Below are 19,385 nucleotides of genomic sequence, written 5' to 3' on the forward strand. Positions count from 1 at the left end.
GAGACTGTGCACCTTGAAGTACTACCTTTCAAAAAGAAATGCTTTGAGTACTCCCCAGTTCTGGCTACACTGTCCTTCTTCCAGGGATGAAACAATAAGTAACTGAACACTAAAAATAAAATGCTCACATCTCCACATATAAAATTAAGATTTCCCTTCAGAGCCAAGCAAGATTAAAATTTTGCATTTTTTCCCCCCCAAGAAATACAGTGGTTCCGTATCTGAGGAGAATCTGCTGCAAAGCATTAATCAAACAAGTATTTATTCAGTAAGCACTCATACAGCATAATTTCACAGTTCCTCAAGGAAGGGTCTCCAGTACAAGCAGAAGCATCTTTAGGAAAAAATATTTTACAAGCTGGCTACACATTTTAAAATGTATTCCACAGAGGCCTTTGCTGTCTTGCTGCACCGAGGTACTAAACGTTGCCTGATAATAATGCAGTTGCAGGATTATTATTATTATAATGAAAATGCTAATGCAGAGCAACACTGGCAGCTCTGGAGGGCTCTCCCAGGCCTCTTGATGCATAGGCAGAAAAGTGCAACTTCTACAGAAATTTCCATTCTGAATCGCAGAAGGGTTCAAGTTTCTAAATCCTGTAGGCTGCAGTGAAACTTCCAGATGGAAAGGAAACAGTTTGTCCCTTCAGGAATTCTTACAATCTTGCATTTTGAGAAGCCACGTCAAGTAAATAAAATCAGATCAGTGCATGGAGGAGGCAGGAAAGGAGGATGTGGTGCCACTGAAGGGAACAGGTTTGTACAGTAAGCAGCACTCACTGCTGCTCACACCTCCATCACCCTCTTTTCCCTCGTTCCCCTGTCTCAAATCTGCACATTCTTGCTCCATGATAAAGCCACTGTTGTTTTGCAGCTAAAGCTCTTGCTAGCCTTCATACATGAAGCCCACAAATCCTAGAACACCTACACAGCAGAGCCTCCTGCTCCCCTATGAGTCATTAAACAGGCTGTCCCGCTTGCTGATGTCAGCCAGCAACATCCTTTTTTTTTAAACAAATCCTAAAACGCCTCGAGCATCAATTATTTAAAATATTATCTTCATTTTAATCCTGACCCTAGCGGCAAAATTACCATTACTAAGCAATTCCAAGTGATGCAGAGGGTCCAACAGCCTCTAATAGTTGCTACGTCAATGAGGAGTAAGCAGGCAGCTCCTCGTGTCACACATGAGCTCAGCACAGAGCATCCGAGCCGGCAGCAGCGGGCAGATCTCTTACAAACAGGCAGACAGCAGCTAGGATGTGTCACCAAAAATACAATCAAAGATCAACTGCATCATCCAATCTCATCTCGTACATTTTGCATGAGTGTGTATTACACAAGCCCTACTCACACCATCCCTAACCTGCGCTGGGTGGTGCGTGGCTGTGGCAGCAGCAGCCTTCCCAGATACTGATTGTCTATTCCCTACCTAATTGCTCTTGCCATTAAAAGGGCTTCTTTAATGCTCAAGCTTAAACACTTCCTGTCTTCCTTTGAAGGCAGTGTCCTCGTCACATTCTGAGGTTTAAGAACAGGATCATCAGCCTTTTACAGAGTACAGCTGAATTATTGGAGAAACATAGCTGAAATACGTTCCTCTGAGCACAGTTACATTCTAAAGAGCCGTGACCAAATCACAGCATAAACAAGGCACACGCTGTATTTGCAGAGCACAGAGTGCAAAAGGCAATGGAGAGCATTCAAGGTGAAAGCAGACAGGGATTTGACCATGCAGCTACCTTGAGGAATAAGGACTTTCCCACTTTGCACACGCCCTATCACAAAGTCAACAGGAAAACCAACAGCTGATTCAAAACGCTTACGCGTCCCTAAGTGTATGTTCATGGGTGAGGCTATTTATCTTAGGCACTGCAATAACAGAGCCAAATGAATGAATAAAATGAATACACAGCACTGCAGAAAATCTAGTTGCAAAACCAGGCTGATGCCCTTGCTCTTGTGTTCTCAGCAAACTCGCTGCCCCCTGACTGGTTCAGGCACGCTGGGAATATGTTTGAACAGTTTGAGACACTTGATCACATCCTGAATCAGTTTTAAAAGTTTTAGTTTAAAGGAATTGAACTTCAAATAATTCTTTTTAACATTTCAAATTATGCCTTTGTTATCAAGAGACCTACTCGCTATTCTCTTTTCAAATAGAAAGAAGGGCTTGAGGGACGTCCCAGCTTTACGGAGAATATTTTATTTATAAGCTTTTTCTCAAGTGATAATTAAATTAACAGTGGTAATTAATTAGGTTAGCAGCTGAAAGCAACTTAACTATGATGACATCTCGGCATCAAGTTTTCTTTCGGTCCACTCTTTCTACAGCACAGTCTACATAAGCAAATGCCCCAGAAACTTGCAGCAGAACACTCAAACTAGTTGTGGTACTGGCAGACTTCTCCTCTTGTAATTTGGAGAACTTATCTCTAGCAGACCTTAAAAATTCATTCACGTGCATCTGTCTGCGGTGCTGTGAACTCTTCACACAGTTGTGAGAGGCAAAGTCACTTAGACAAAACACTGTTACAGGTTTGTTCACTTACCCCAACACAACCTCACCGAAACTCTGACCATGCACAAATCATTACAAGACCTAGCTATCTGGTCTTTTTTTTTCTCTTCCACCCACCCCACCAAGCTCCCCGCCTCTCTAACCTTACATAAATGAGTTCAACATAAGCAAGGGACTACACACTATTGAGGTCAATGGCGTTTCCCCATCATTTCAGTGAACCCAAATATTGCTCCAGAACACGAAGTTCTCAGGACCTGACTTTTGTACAGCCACCTGTATTTGTACATAGACACAGAATTCTCTAAGTCAGAATAACATCCATTTATATCTACCCTGCAAAATGGAAATAGCTATGTCAGGAACCAAGGCTGTGAAGAATCAAGCACCCCCAGTCAGCTGCTTCAAAAACCAGGAGATGAACAGCCTCAGCACATATCAGATCTGTCCCTTTCCTTGAACACCAGGACCACCAGCAGCTGGATATAATCTGACCCCCTGAGCCATGCTGGGGACCAAACTGAAGCTGCTGGCCTTAAAATCTCACAAAAAAAGAGTCCCTGAGCTCACAGTACCAGCTCAGCTGTGTTCAGGCACACTCTTGTCCCAGCCCTGCTCTGAGTGACCCCAGTGACAGCCAGGTGCCATTCTCTGCCTGCCCCTCCCAGGTCCCAGGGTCTCCCCTTCCCTGGCAGACAGATGGCCTGGCCAAACTTTGGAGGCAGTCAGCGAGAGACTCTCATGGATTTCAGCGGGAGCTGGACAAAAGCCAAGGTGAATTTCCTCTGCAACAACACTGTTCCCTGCCACAGAGCTTCTCAGGCAAAGCTTATCACCATGGTTTCTAAAGTACTGCTGGTACCAGAAAGTGAACACCCTCCAAAATTACTGTCTTCCTATAACACGAGCTTCATCACATCTTCTGCTTCATTTCTATCCTTCATTCTTCACCCTCACATTAGTTTTTTCCTTTTACTCCACAAATAAAACCACGTGTTGGCTGATGGACATTAGTACTGCTGACAGCAGAAGGGAGGAGCAAGGCAGACTTTCCTGATCTCTTAAATATCAGTGCATAATAAAACCATCACATGGCTGCACTCAGTAATACAGCTCCATGCACCTTTCCATGAATATATCACAGGGAGAACAGAGTTTTGTTCAAGAGACCAATCTACTTAAGATGAGGTTACTTCATTTGCTGATCCAGGCTTGGAAACTCGTCTTTTCCAAACTTCCTGGTGTTTGGCTCAGAGCTCACCTGGAGAGGTATGAATGGATCCCAGCTGGAGGGGACTAAATTACCCCACTAGCCCCTGAGGAAGCAGCACAGAGAAGACATCTCATGTCAGCCAAAAGAAAGGTGTGCTGTGAGCTAGCTCACTGTTAACCTCTATAGCACACACTCCTACATGATTGTGCAGCTTCTGCAATAATTTTTAACACTCAGGAGCCTGATTGTCATTTTGATATGATTTATAAAACAGAATTAAAATAAAATTTTAATGCTAAAGCATATTTAAATTGGTTGAGTTTTAATCCAACACATAATATAAATAACAGCTTCAGCAGTGAAGAGATTTACAGGTCTAATCCAAACTGGGTATTTGTCACACACCTCATCACAGAAATTATTTGTAATGGATAGATAAGGAAATACAAAGATACTAAAGAAATGAAAATAATAAAAGAATTTAGGCACAGATGAAACAGCTATCCAACATCTTCTTTAATCAGCTAATACTAAAACCTAAAGCATCCTTATAACTGTAAATTTAACTTGGACTGCTTAAACTGAGGTCACATTGAGTCAGACCACAGCTATTAGATGAGTAGGTACAGCCCACTAACATCAGAGACACTTCCTTGATTGTGTCAGCCCTTGGCTTGCAACTACAGGACACAAAGCAGGAGATATTTTCAGACACAAATTTCTACAATGTGTTACATTGTGGTTTTCAAATAGCTGAAGTTTAAGCTCTGAAAGGATTGAGGGAGCAGCAGCTATCAAATATGCTGAGTAGAATAAAGAAGTGATTTGGGAAAAGATTAATTCCCTTTAAAGTAGACATTTGTCCAGTGAGATTCTTAACAGTGGCTTGACCAAAATACAGTGGTTTCCAGTCAGCAGCAACTTTCACATTGACTTTTATGGACACTGGAGCAGATTTTTCCCCCCACTTTTTTACAACGTTGTTTTCATATCCCCTGCATTACAGGCATTAGGTTTTTTTAAAACATGTAAATTGCTTTTGCAAAACTTGACACTACCTTGCTGCCTAGTAAGTTGAACTAAACCAACAGTTTAAATAGCTCAGCTCACAGCTAATAAGCAATTTAAATAGCTTTGCTTTGCTAAGCTCAAGTAGCTGTATCAGGTTTCATAGCACCATCAGTCACTGCCAAATACATAGGCAGCATTTAAATGAATCATTAGCAATGGTTGCCCCCAGGAAAAAGAAAAAAGGAAAGTAAAAGAAAAAATATTTTAAGAGCTAAGAATCAAGTTATTGTCAAAATTTCTGAGTACATGCCCCATATGTGACACCAAAATGTACCCAGGAAGCAAATCCCACTCGAATGCCTGGGCCCAAATGTATTTGTCCAAGTAAGAATGACTGAGCTCTGTGTTCTGACCACAACCTGCTTCACAGGACACAGTGAGTACAGAGGGGCCCATTTCACAGAAGGAAAAGCTCGAGCATGCAGAGGTGAGGGATTTGCAGCACAGACGGAACCAGAAGAAAACTGGGAGGTTGCTCCTATGTCATGTGTGCTAAGCCACAGCTGCAGTAATGCTATCACAAATGTACTTCCAAGTTCTGTGGATCAGAAAGGTGAATGGCAAGATAATGATGTGAGACACTGGAAAAATGCATATTCACCAAACACCTTGTCTGAACTCTGTACAGAGTGCAAGAGAAGGTATAACCCACGCTGAAACCCGGGGAATAATGAATGGCACTGGGAGCTTGATCTCACGTGCACCAGTGTAAGACTGAAATGACTGAGAAACACATTAAATCAGGGGATTGAACTAGACTAGAGAACGTGCCTGCTCACTGTACAAGTCTGCATGATCTGACACTGCATGTAGCAGCACACACAGCAGCACAACCAGAGCTCTCTCAAGCAGCCAAAGTCCTTCGCAGCTTGAACAGCTCCGGAGGCAGAGCAGGACCACACCAAGCCCAGAACTACAACTGACTGACACAAAGGGCAGGGGACCACTATGACCTTCCACTCAATTCTCTCCAAGCAACAGCTACACTGATCTACCAGTATGGAAATGGTTAAAAATGACAGCAGCTAAAACATTTGCCTTTAGAGACACCCAGGTAGAGCGACAGAGGCAAGTTTCCCGTGGATGGATGTTTCTGATCATCCTGGACTCTGCGGGGCAGTGCTGCTCCAGACAGGTTTTGATACTTCTTTCTCTAACCCCAAGGACAATTTCTCTTTTATGTTCCAGTGAAACTTTGCATAATTAAGAAGCAGGTGAGTCCCCTGTAATCCTGAGGAGAAGCATGGGGATATACTCAGATCCTATTTCTCCCTCTGCCCCTGTACTTCTATTCAGTACTCTTGGGTATCAAATTCGGACACGTGCATGTCATTTTAATTCATTATTTATCCATATACTCTCAAATTATATCACTTCGACAACAATCAATAAATCTATAGTGGGAATTTGGACATTTGAAAGCAGCAGAGGAAGCTCAGAAACTGGAGAACGACTCCTTACCACAGGGGGGTGAGGAGAGGCAAGGAAAAGGTGTAAGGGAACATAATAGGATAAAAATAAAGTAAATTAAATGTGTGGGTTTGGAATTCCCCAAGACATTCTGGTCGAGAGGATCGCAAACCTATATATAGATCAAGCCAAAGGCACAGCCTTAACCTCTGTTCCCTGATATTTAGTTCACAAATTGCCCTAATGCCAGCATTTGGCTTTTGTCCCCTCATGTAAGTTAGAGGATAGCAAAAATGCAGGACTAATTTTTGGAAAGACCAAGCTGAATTCTCCAAGAGGTCATCACATGTGGTCAGAGACTTCTGGCATGTTAAAAAAAAAATTTTTAAGGGAAAAATATTTACACAAATTAGGGACCAGCTGGCACAATTCAGGCAAGTTTACCGTGTGGCTCCAGCAGCCAGAGCTCTCTCGGAACCAGCGCGTGAAACATCTGACAAGGAACTCGCTGCACATCCCGCAGCTGACCGGCCAGGGACTGGCCCCGGCCCCGCACCGGCCCCCGCTCCGCGACATCCCGAGCTCCTCCCCGCTCATTCCAGCGGGGATTTTGCCGCCGGTGATCTCCCTCCGCGGCGTGCCCGCTCCGCCGGCGTCTCCCGAGCGGGCGTCAATGATTAATTACGTTACAAAACGCCGGTTCTGGGGAGCGCTCACGGGCGGCCGCGCTCCCCCGGCTCCGCACCTGCGGCGGGGTCGCGGCGGGACGCGGTGCCCACGAGGGGCCGGGGCCCGGCGGACTCACCCCATGTCTCGGCACCTCTCGGCGGCGGCGGCACCCCCGGGCGGCTCCCCGCGCTCGGCGGCCAGCGGCGGCCGCGTCCCCACTTCGCACATGCGGCTGCCCCGGCCCCGGCTGGCTGCGGCTGCACGGCGGCTGCACGGCGGCGAGAGCCGTCCTGCTCCTCCTCCCGCCGCCTCCCTCCCCCCTTACATAACCTCCCTCCCGGGCGGCGGCGGCACCGAGCAGCTCCCGCGGCACCCGCCGCCCTGCCAGGCGGCAGCGCGGGGGCGGCGGGCGGGGCGGGGCGGTGGGCGCGCCCCGGGGCCGCTCCGCTCCCCGCCCCGGGCCCGGGCCGCCGGCGGTGGGCGGGCTGTGCCCCGCCGGGCAGCGAGGAGCCGCGCCGAGAGGCTGCGGGATCTCGTCCTCACGGTGCCCTCGCCGGGGAGACGGCCACCCGCCCAGCGGGGACGAGGCGGCGAGAAAACTTCGGGTGAAGTTGCGGGGTGTCCCTAGGCGGCCCCGCCCGCGGCCGGGGAGCCTCAACGGCGAGAGTGATGAGCCCGCCCCGGGGACCGGCTGTCCCGGCCCGGCTGTCCCAGACCGGTTGTTCCGGACCCGCTGTCCCGCCCCGGCTCCGCGGCGCGGGCACGGCGCGCTCCGAGCGCGGATCCCGGTATGCGTCTCCGACTGGAGGCGATGCTACGCTCGGGATGCCCGGTGAAACACGAGCGGGCGATTCTCTCCCACTGTCACGGCGTCCCCGCGTCTTTTCACGCTCCGAATCCGCGTTCCCGCGGGCCGTGAGTGCGGAGCCTGAGAGCCCCGGGGCCGTGTCGGCCCCGTTTGGCCACTGCCCCCGGCAGAGCCAGCCCCACAGCCCAGGTCAGGGGCCGCACCCAGGCAGCACCCGCCTGCTCTGCCCAGAAATGTGAATCCCGTCGAGAAGACTGGATCTCCTTTTGCCCTTCTCAGCCTCGCTGCAAATCTGTGTCACTTAGGGTCCCAAAATTATGTTGGTTTCGTGAAAATAAAAAGAGGAACGATTTCTAACTAGAGAAGGAAAAATTGGACTAGTGTGGAAGAGCTGTGTAATGGCTACCCAACCACGAGGGTGACACTGGCATCTGACTGGCAATCACAGGACACAAATCCATAGCAGAGCCGTGGACCTTCTCGTTCGGGTGTTCATAAGACTGTGTACACAAACACACTTACTCTTTCGTGGAGAAAAAACGCTCAATTCACACATGAGACAGGCTTTTAACTTCACCCACACAAAGTTATAATTAATACTCTGCCATCAAGAGTGATTATTTTCATCCCTTTTTAAAAAATCTCACATTGATTTATCCTTTCTTTCCAAGGAAGCTTAGAAGTTGTGGGAAAGGCTTTATGTTTGCTTTCGTATGTAATAACTGGGGGTGTCCCTAGTATTACCTTGGGATATTACCACGGGAATACTGAAAGGAAAGCTTATAGCCAGCAACCAAGCACCTTCCAGGTACAGACAGTGGAACCCCTTTCCTGACAGACAATTATTTCCTAATGTCCGGAACACCAAAATGGAATTTCAATCCCATACAATCAAAGTCCGTATCACTGGGGGGAAAAGGAGCAGGTTGAATTGCACAGACATTTTCACAATGCTGTGGAATGACACCTCTCCAATGTACCTGCTCTCTTTACCATGGTCAGAGGGTTACTGTGGGTGTTGAAGGACATTTAACTCCTTACCTAATCACTGATGTCAAAAGTTCCTGTGTCCTGTTCTGCCAGCTGAATGTGAGGTTCCATTTCCTCTGAGATAGCCATGGCAAAAGTGACAAACCTTTCACATTCACAATGACCTGCATCCTTGAATATTGCTTTGATGTGACCATTCCTCTCTTCTAGGGGAAAAAGTGAGGGGTAACAGTCCCTGAGGGTAAAAATAGCAGCCTAAAATCTAGAGGAAAGAACTCCCACCATGAATCTGAGAATTTTATAACACTGTTTTTACACCATTTACCTCATTTTGTTAAATTACATATTCCATTCATCAGAAAGAAATTGTCTTGGTCCTCTCTGATTAATTAGCTCATTTTGGTGAGTATCCAAAAGCTGTGTTTTATGAACCAGTGCTGCATGAGACTTACAAGTATCTAATGTAATTGGATCAAAATGGGGTAATGCACTCACTATGTGTGTCATGCTAAGATGAGAATTGGAAATTGGAATTGCTGTTGCCTTAGCATTTTCTAATTTTTTAATATTTTCCAATCTTGCATTCAAGACTGTGTTTTCATCCTCATTTATAAAAATAAAGCTTAAGTTTATGGAAGCATAATTGCCTGTGAAATTCACATGATACAAAATTTTGTATATTGCTTTTGTTCATAAGGTCTTCCCACTTCATTCATGCTCTTTGCAGAACTGTCTTCTAGGAGAGAGAGTGTTTTAGTCCCATTTCTCCAGTACCCTGCCACATTTTCCCTGGCAGACAGGTAGTTAACCCAGTTTTTTGGGTTTCTCTAAGTGCAGTCCCTTCATCTTAAATTTCGACTATTCGTCCAGATGGATGAGATACTCCTCTTTCTGAAGTATGGCACACAGTTGTGGTCCTCCTTTCTCTGTCAAAAAGAGGATGAAGCATTGTCCTCACTTCAAGCCAATGGCAAAAGTCCCATGGATTTGAGCAAGGCCCAGATCTCATGCAAACCATTTAACAATATCAAATATTTAACAATTTTTCTACAGAGAGTTCCATCTTGAACCTCTCCACCATCACTGTGTCCTAGTTCGTATGTAGTTCCCATTGATTTACATTATTTTTGTGTAATTTAGTATTCCAGTTGTTTCAGGTATTTTCAGTTCTCTGTAAATGAGGACTATAAATATCACAATTAATCAGTTCTCAAGCTTCATATGTGACATGATCTTTCATTTCCGAGCTGTCTCAGGCACAGGATGTGTAAGGGAGGGTAATGCAGTCCTCATTTAGTATTCACAAGTGTGCCCCTATTGCTGTGGCACGCTTAGGAACACCCAAAATACTAAGGCACCGATCCCTTGGTAGGATTCAAGCTGAGCAATAAAAATATCCACATTCTGTAAATGGGTCTAACTTCTTTAGATGAGAAATTTCTCCTATTCCACAGGCCTCCTAATGATATATTTTTTTGATTCCTAGATACAGGGTGAATATCCTTTTCAGAAAGCTGATCTAACAATCAGGACTATGTACCCAGCATTCTGAAAAGCGGAGAGCTCACTGGGCTCTTCCTCTCTCTCAGTGTTTCTGTTCTCTCCTTTTATTTGGTTTTCACTATTGTTGTCTTCTGCCACTCTATTTTATTTTAGGTATAATTTTATTGCAGAAAACCTGCTATTCGGTCTTTTTAAACTATTATACTTCAAGGTAGTTTTCTCTCTATTTCCCATGGCAGATAGTATTAAATAAAATATTCAGTACTGTGATTTTCTCTTTTTTCCAAGTAGACTGATGAAATCTGCATTTTAATACTCCAAAAGAGCTGTGCCATTTCTCCTTTTTTCCCCCTTTGACAAATAACCAACCATTTTCTAGATTTAAATGTTATCCAGGAGTTTAACCAAAATAAGCTTGGGGGAATTCTTGATTTTTACATTTGAAACAGAGAATTAGTTTTTTAAATCTCCTGACAAATGGAGAACTAATGTAATTATAAGATCACTGGATATAAAATGTTAAAGGTGAGCAGCTGAGAAAATGAAGGATTTAAAATAATTTTGTTGAAAACACTCTGATTTACAGTATTTGTTTTTAAAACCTACTTAATCTGATATCTAATAAATAATTAGGACAAAAGATCTATTTGCTTAAAATAATGAACACCCTTGTCCTTTTAATTAAAATGTCAGAGCTCACAATAAACATGAGACCATCAACAAGTCCTCCAGCAAGACATCTGATTTCTAAGAAAAAAAGTTTTCCTCTCCAGTCTCCTTTAGAAATAAGCCAAAATAATCAGATTACTTTCTGTGTCTTTAAAAGCAAAAAAATAGGGAGAAAGTAATTTTAAAGCAATTTGTCAATCTACTTTAAAATGGGTTGCATGTTCTCTTATTATTATTTGCAGTTTATTCTTATATTTACTTAGTGCCAGGAAGTATCTGTCTAACTGGAGTCATAGAAGATTCATGCCCAGTTTCTACCTCACTTTTTTAAGAGTTGTCCTGTGAAATTTGCAAGTACCAAATCAAAGCACATGTTTATGTAAATGCAAAGAGCTGTCATTGTCACACTGTGGTCTAAGTTGCCTTCTCAATAAAGACAAATGCACCCAACCAAAAATAATTCCAAAGAAGATCTTAGAGAGAGAAGACCTGAACACATAAAGAAAGCCAGCAAAACCAGAACAATGCCCTAAACACACGACGGGACTCCAGCCTGGATGTGAGTACCCAGCAAGATGTTGAAGACTACAAAATTGTAAAAGGCTGATGGAGTGTAAGATACTGACCAGTGGCAGAGTCAGAGAGTATCTGTCAGCATTAATACACAATGAGACAGGTCCTCTAGGCATCCTTTGTACATTGGTCTGCTAGAAATCCAGGCTGGGACACATCCAGGAGTACACACTGATCCTGAACATTTATAGAGGTGGTCTCACGCTAGGAGCAAACTCTGTTCCCTTATCAGACCTTTTCTTTGTACTTACTAGGTAAGACAACAGATAATCCCAATTCTCCTTCTTAATGTTTTCATGGATGTAGATGCTTGGATTATGTCCACTCCACTGTAAAGGAAATAAGGTTGCTCACCTGACAGTTTTTTTCTGTATGTAGTGGGTCTTGCTGCTCTGCTCTGGATTGGTGCTAATTTGAACTGGTTTGGCAGGGGACAGACTGCGACTGCAGAGCAGGTGAGGAGCGCTGCTTGTGTCCTTACAGCTTGTATTTGAGTCTATTTACTTCTTCATATGCACAAAAATACTGCCTTTTGAGCACACATGCATGAGTGAAGATCTTTATAAAGCTGCTCAAAGGCATGTACAGGTCTCCCAGATGATGAGATGGATCCTGACTTGCTCCTCAAAACTACCAAATATGTTCAATTTTTCCCTTCCAATATGCAGTGCTTTGCATTTCATATGGCACTTTAGAAGCTATCAGCTTTTTCACTCAAAATTTATTTTGGGGGTTTTCTTTTTAAATCCCCAGAGAAGAAAAAAAGTTCCATTTCATCTGCAAATACATATTTTGACTCTGGTTTCCTTCCAGGCTTATATCATAAAATTCCTTATATTTGCATTTTATAAGATGGAAGTTAGAGCAATCAGGCACCGATTATGCAAATAGGGTAGATTAGTTTTCTTTAAAACTAATTCAGATCAAAATTGTTGGTCCTGGCAGGCCAAATTATACAAGAGAAAGGAGAAGGGAAGAACTGTATGTCTTGTCTGTTAGAAACAGGACCCTCATATTGCGACTTGGCTGTCACAATGATGGTGACAGCCAAGGCTGCAGCAGAGAAGCAGATAATAGGGAAGAGAAAAGATATTCACATTTTTGGTGAAAAAAGCTTAATTTTCAAACATGCAGAATTGTATGACCATACATTTCAGCAAAACATTTTGCTCACATGTAAATTTTCTTGTAGCTTGGGAGTTTTTAATTCTCAGGCCCTTTCTACCATCTGTAACTCAATCTCTATTTTTTAAAGAAATTGCAGACATCTGTTTAAATACCCATCTCTTCCGTCAGATGGGATTTTGGATTCAAAAATCTAAGCTCAAAAATAATACTAAAGTTGGATTTCATTTCCAAGCAACCACAGAGTGGCATTTTCAATGCTGCCTTCCAATCATCCCACTGTGGTGTGCTGGCTGTGTCAGGCTCTCCAGGACAGCAGCAGTGTCTGCTGTGCATCATGAGCTGAGCAAGGAGATCCTGCTGCACGGGGGCAGAAAGAGATGGGGACATGGAAAAGATCCCCCCAGGCTCATTGCAGGAGCCAGAGAAGGGAATGAGAAGGAAATGTGGTATGTTCCTGGAGACTGTAGAAAGAAATGTGTTTTTTCAATTTTTCCATTTTTCAGCCTGTCCTTTTCGAAGTCACCCTGTTTCCCCCTTGCCATTCTCCCAGGATCTGTGTGTCCCTATTGTCTCTCTCTCAAGGAAACACTACAGAGAAAGAGAGGCTGGATCCAGACATTTCAGAGCATTTCAGTTTTCCAGAACTGCTGCCTTGGCTGCTTGTGAGAATTTGTACCTCAGGCTGCTGCAAAATACCTCAATCTTTGTGTTTCTTTGGGACTCACTCATTGGTGGACTTTAACCCACAATCATCTCCTTGCTTGCCCCACTGGGAAGGGAAGATATTGCCTGAGCACGCCAGGGGTCTGATTCATTTCCAGGAATGCCCAAAGGCTCGTGTACTTCCCTGTGGGCTGAGATGTGTGGATCCTTTGCCTGGATGAATTCTTCAAGGTCTGGGCAGCACGGACAGTGCCAGGTGGGAACAAAGCCACGCAGGATGTCAAGCCTATTTACAAAACCTGATGGTTGAGGTGTAGGGTGAGTACCCCAAACAATTCACCTGAGTTCTTAACGACACAAGTGGCACCACAGCACAAGGTTTTTCTCCTCCAGTTATAAAAAATATCTTGACTTCAGAGAAGTCAGACCTGGCTCAGAGACTGGAAGTTGGCAGGACATCAGCTATGGGTGTTTTTCACAGACAGGGATAATTTTCATTTGTGAAGAAAATTGTCACCACAAAAACTATATTTTGCACCATTCTCTGAAAAAAGTGTTGAGCTTTTCACCTTGCAGACTGTCCTATAGAAAGCAATTGAGATGCATTTAGGAAGTAGGATAATGTCCTTATGCTTCCAAAATTAGAAAAGAAAAACAATAAAACCAAACCAAACAATCCCCGAAAACATAAACAAGCAAACAAACCCTACTTGCCTTAATTTAGATCACTTTCAAATAAAGTTAAAGCAAACTTAAAGACTTTGACTTATATCAGCCTTTTTGTCTAAGTCTTGCTAAACTACAATAATTAATCAATAATAAAAGTGAGGCCAGAGGGCCACAAATCATGCTGGGTTTATTATACTAAAAACTCAGATCTCAAAAATGACAAATAGCAATTTGACAAAAGAATAACAAGATTACAGCTTGCACAGAGAAGGATACCAAGAATGCCTTGGTGAGAAAATGCATTTTAAAGGCCTCAATTGGGTTGCAAGTTGGGCTGGGTATCTTCCTGGATAGTTCAAGGAGAGTTTCTACATTCCTAATTCTACCCAATATTACTTTGTTCTGCAACAATACCTGGATGACAAAATACATAAATGCTACCAGCTAAATAAACATCATTGGTTTTTTTCTTTTTTCAGCTCAGTATTTTTCTTCTCAGAAAGTACCTACTGCCAACACTCTTAAATTCAATCTTGCAAAATTCTACATAACAGAAGTTATACAGTTCTTGTATCTAATGGTAAACACAGATTCCACTTTTCTTGGGAAATGTCATGGTCCTTGGGGGGATATATAAAATCCATACTCTTTGAAAAATCAGAGAAAAACTTCAATCAATCCAAATATTTTTGAAAAATCCCAAACATTTTAGAGACATGTTTGCAGTTCAAGCACCCAGAGGAGCACTCTCTAGATCCAGAGTCCTTTCCTTGGTTTAGAATTAAAAGGATAGCAGGCAGCAACAGCCTTGAATAATATTAAAACAACATTTTCATCCACATTTCAGTTTGGGTTTTGGAGCCAGAGGAGGGGTCACTATGCACTACCATGGGAGATGACATCAAACAATTCAGTTTAACACGGTGGGACTTGAGCAAAATGGAGCAGAACACTTATAACTTCCAGAAAAGCTTTTAACTGTGTTTTGTTTTAATTTAGTCTTTAGCCAACAGAGAAATATTAATATGCACACATCAAAATCTTTTCTACATACTTGAGAAAATGAAGTCAACTCTACAAAGTATGGATGATATCGTCTATTTTTCATTTACTGTTTCTTTTCAGAAGAGCACATGATTTATGTTGTGAATGCACCAACATTCTTCTAAGTTTAATTTGATCATTTTCCTGCAGGAATAGGCTAATCTTCATCCATTAATAGTATTTATTACTGTTCTTCTGCTCCTCTGTTTCTGACTGAATATTCTCTCTATGTCCATCTGGTGAGTACCCTTTTCCCAAAATAGTTCATGACCACTCTTTCCTATATCTGCACGAGAGATGTACTATTATTATATTTGCATGGAAGAAGTTAGGTGATCCTCCAAAAATGTTTTTCAGTGATACCATTTGTCCAACTTGTAAATGGATTTGCAGTTCTAAATGTGACATCATAAGTGGCATGTGACTGAAGATCTAAGCAACAAATATTTTCCGGCCTCCTAGAAATCTAACCAGAATTGCTTTTTTTAAGTCCTGTTTTTGCCCAAAATAATTAACACTTGGTCATAGAGAATAACCTGCAGCTATTGTTGTTCAGTATTCAGTGTTTTTCCAATATTTAAAGCTGAACTGCTGCTGGATTTAAGAACATGGCTTTTGAGATACAATTCCACAGCATAAGCTGTTCTGGGAAAGAGCAGGAGCCAGCCCTGGAAGCATAACAAAGCATGTATTGAATGCACAGAACATGCAAAGCCACAAATGCCAGGCAGCACCACATGCTTAAAGTCATATTCAACAAACCAGAATTTCCTTGAGCACAGTAAAGCCTGCTGTGACGAGTAACTAAACTCTTGAGGAAACAGCTGTTAAAATGCATTCTCCTCTCCAGCTAAAGCTAGGAATTCTCACTACACAGACACCTTCAACAAGGTGAAGCTTTGCATTTTGCTTTGTTTTTACATGCAGGCATCTCAAAGCAATAGCATCCACACAGAAGCCAGCCCTGCCCCCAATCATACCCCCCATGGAAAGAAACCTTTCTTTTGACTTCACTGATCATGATTTGGTCATAATTGATTAATCCTCATTTCATTCCTGAGACACAAGGAGAGATACACAGACGTCATTTCACACATCAGCGCAGCAAGGTGTTTCTGGAAAATATCAGCTGTTCCAAAACAGAGGAGCCCAGCATGCAGTTTGAAACAGGATGCAGTAGCCAACACTATCTCCATCTGGAACAATACAGGAAATGCTGAATGGCATCACTTAAAATAGATTTTGGCCAGTATACAGGGATTAAGAGACTTAATTTTCAAAAGGTGCACTGGGACCTTAAATTACCATAAATAGTCAGGACTTTGTATGGGTGCCTCACTGGAAGAGCAGCAGCACATGCAGTGTGGTGGCTCCTCATGCCATGGGAACACGTTGCTTCCTTGCTGGATCATCTACAGGATCAATGGGGCTTCCACCTCCAAGAGAGAGCCACCACAAAGTCTGGACCCCACAGAACACGAAATCACAACAGTACTTGGAACCGGTGGAACAAAGATTTCACTCCCTGGAAATAGTCTGTGAGATCTGGCAGCAACATTTCCCATCAGATAGCAACCAAGAGATCTTTGATACCTTATATAACTGCTATCCTTAAATAAATCGTATATCTAGTTCATCATTTTCCCCCTGATTTAATTAGAATCGTGCTTAGTTCTTCAGGTTGGTGAAGTCTTATCTTGCAATATGCTGCAGATGCTACTGCTTGGAGATTAATGTTTGCTTTTTAATTAAAGTTTTTACTTGGGAGGTTTGTGATATCCCCACACTACCATTTAAGACCAAGAAAAGAACTGTGTATTATTCTTAAAATGGGCAGCCATAGCATAATAAGAAACAATCATATTCAGCATATCACCAAGATCTACTGTGTGGGTTTTTTTTATATGTGATATTTTCTTAGCTTGTTTTTAATGAGCCTCCATCAGAAGCTCCATCAGAACTATGAATTTTCCACGATAATATCTCTATATTTTTTTAAGTTTAGATTGTCAAGTAGTGAGCAAAATCTTCTGGTCTGTTGCCCACCAGTATCAGAAAGTTCAGCTGAGCACTGCCATGCTAAGTAGCTGATTGCCCCCACAGCAGAGCTCTGCAGGTGGAGTGAGGTCAGGGGAGAAACAGCTACAGCTCAAGAAAGCAGGAAAGGGAGACCTGAAACAGGGAGAGTGAGCAGGGCCACAGGAACAACAGCACTGTGGAAAGGTTCCAGGAGAGGAAACTGCTGCAGGAGTCTGGGGCAAAGATGGAGAAGAAATGACAGCAGAACTAAGGGAGGGAAGGATGCTGTGCCTTGACATCCGAGGCAGAGGGGTGCCCTGGGAGGGTAGGAGGGGGTGCAGAGGGGTGGCAGCCAATACATAACCTCCTGAGAGATTAGGAACCTTGTTTGCTGGAAAGAATGACCTCAGGTCCTAATTTAGTAACGGGAGGGAGAGTTATTACTGCTCTGAGTAGTGTTGGCCCAGACCCTCAGAAAAACACCAAGCACCACACAGCACAGACAAACTGAAAAGACAGTCCCTTGTCAAAGAGTTTCCAGGTTTTGTGTAGGGCAAGGCACAATGCAGGGATGAACAGAGGAGTGCTCCCAACAGGGAGCAGACTGCTCAGTCAGTTTGCTCAGCTTTGCAAAATCCTGCAGGCTTCTCTGCAGTTCAGCTAATTTACTTATACCTTATTTCACTGTAGCACAGTGCAGTCTCAATGCTGATTGGTATGTCTGTAAAATTCTGATTTGCAACTTTTGAAAACAATTACTTAACACTAAAAAGACACTCTCAATTTGAGTTAGTACAAAGCTGGCTTATAGTTCAGCCCTTGCTTTTTCTAATGGCCCTTAAGAGGAGTTGCAAAGAATATTCAGGAACTCTCCATACATGTGAAGACAAGAAAGAAGGCAGACCAATTCCTGTGCTAACAGCTTCTTAGGAAAGCCATCTGGGAAGAGCCATATTTAGTATCTGATGGAGGGAGCATTACTTAGACCAGTTCCACTGACCTCAGCCTTGAGAGGGAACAAGACCCTGAAATGCTGTTCTATTTCAGTGCCTTTAGCAGAACCTGAACCTGTTCTCACACACTGCACACAGACAGGACAACACGCAGGAGCAGGGGCTTCATGGCACATCTACCAGCAGGTTTCAGACCTGGGCTTCTGGGTGAACATGAGAGCCTCAGGGCAATGCTCCAGTGCCCAGAGAATATCTGAGAAAGGAGACTCTGGGAGTAAAATAGGAGACGTAGGTGTCCTCTTTAGAGGTTGAATATTTGATTTTGTATCTGAGGCATCTGATTGGAGTGCAACAGGCAGACGGCATCAAGTGTCCATCCCAGGAGAAATACTAGACCTTTGCTGCAAGGCATAACCACTTCCCCCTGCTAGATCCTGGGCTTTGCAAGGATCTGAGTTTCTGATTTAAAGACAGCAGCAATTGCTACCAGATGTGCATGTCGGGGCCCTGAATGCATGGACAGCCCTTAATTGGCAGGACCAGCCCTGGCCCCCCTGCCCCAGGCGTGGGGGCCCTCAGTCCCTGCCCAGCTCTGCTGAGCTGCAGATCCAGCCCTGCTGTGCCTGCTCGTCTGGGCAGTGACCCAGTGCTGACCTGAATTTCTGCCTTGACTTGGACTTGTCTTATCCCCATGAACTCATCTGCCCTGCTGAGCTGTTGGCTGCCAACCCTGGCCAGCCCTGCTCGAGGGCTGTGGGATGGTCCCCTGCCCTGTTGGCCATGCTACCCTCCTGTCCCTCTCTGCTCTCTGACTGCAAAGAGGAAATGTTGTGAATTCCCCTTCCAAACTCAGATGGGTGCTACTAGTTGGTATTTAACTTACAAGTTGGTGTTTCCATACTGCAGAGGATTTGAATGTTTTAGACTGGATATGGACAAGAGAAATGAGACAAAACTGAAATTAAATATCCAACTGTAAAAGAAAATTGCGTATTAATAAAATCTATTGCTAGAAACTTCTGCAAGTACCTTCTTTATAATTTGCAACTGTCTTAACAATAGGTAATCCATGGCAGCACTGATTCATACATCCCCACTTGCAGAATTACTTGACATCTAAAAGCATCTGAGTTGGAGTTGAGACAGCCTGACGATCATGATGAGTTTGATATCTAAGCGTTTGGCTACTCCACTTTCAAGCAGTGCCTGAATATTCCTCCCACTTTTTCTCCTTTTTTTTCCCCTTCCAATTTGTACAGTACCTACATCTAGGAAATGACATAACCTGTGCACCAGATGTGCTGTGTAAAACTTCTGCCTGCCCCACAGCCCCAGCATGTGTGCCCCACGGGGTCTAGCCCACCTCCACCCCAAATGAGGAACATATGGAGCACCATGAATGGCAGAAACAAGACTGCTTTGAACTACATTCCTCTTATCAAAGGGTCCTCTGTCTTGCCTTCTTCTTCTCCACTCCCC

At 43.7% G+C, this 19,385-nt stretch overlaps 1 protein-coding gene across 4 annotated transcripts in view; it reads right to left on the minus strand.

Annotated features, from left to right (window-relative positions):
• HOMER2 (homer scaffold protein 2) overlaps positions 1-7,273 on the minus strand; it is a 60,711-nt gene extending 53,438 nt beyond the window's left edge. For all 4 annotated transcript variants that reach the window (XM_014887743.2, XM_014887741.2, XM_014887742.2 and 1 more), the window contains exon 1: positions 7,024-7,273. In XM_014887743.2, coding sequence (XP_014743229.2) covers positions 7,024-7,115 — 92 coding nt within the window. In that variant the 5' untranslated portion in view covers positions 7,116-7,273. The remainder of the gene's footprint in view (positions 1-7,023) is intronic.
• Between the last annotated feature and the right edge of the window lie 12,112 nt (positions 7,274-19,385).

Source organism: Sturnus vulgaris, chromosome 13, assembly GCF_052056855.1.
Source record: "Sturnus vulgaris isolate bStuVul1 chromosome 13, bStuVul1.hap1, whole genome shotgun sequence".
NCBI lineage: Eukaryota > Metazoa > Chordata > Aves > Passeriformes > Sturnidae > Sturnus > Sturnus vulgaris.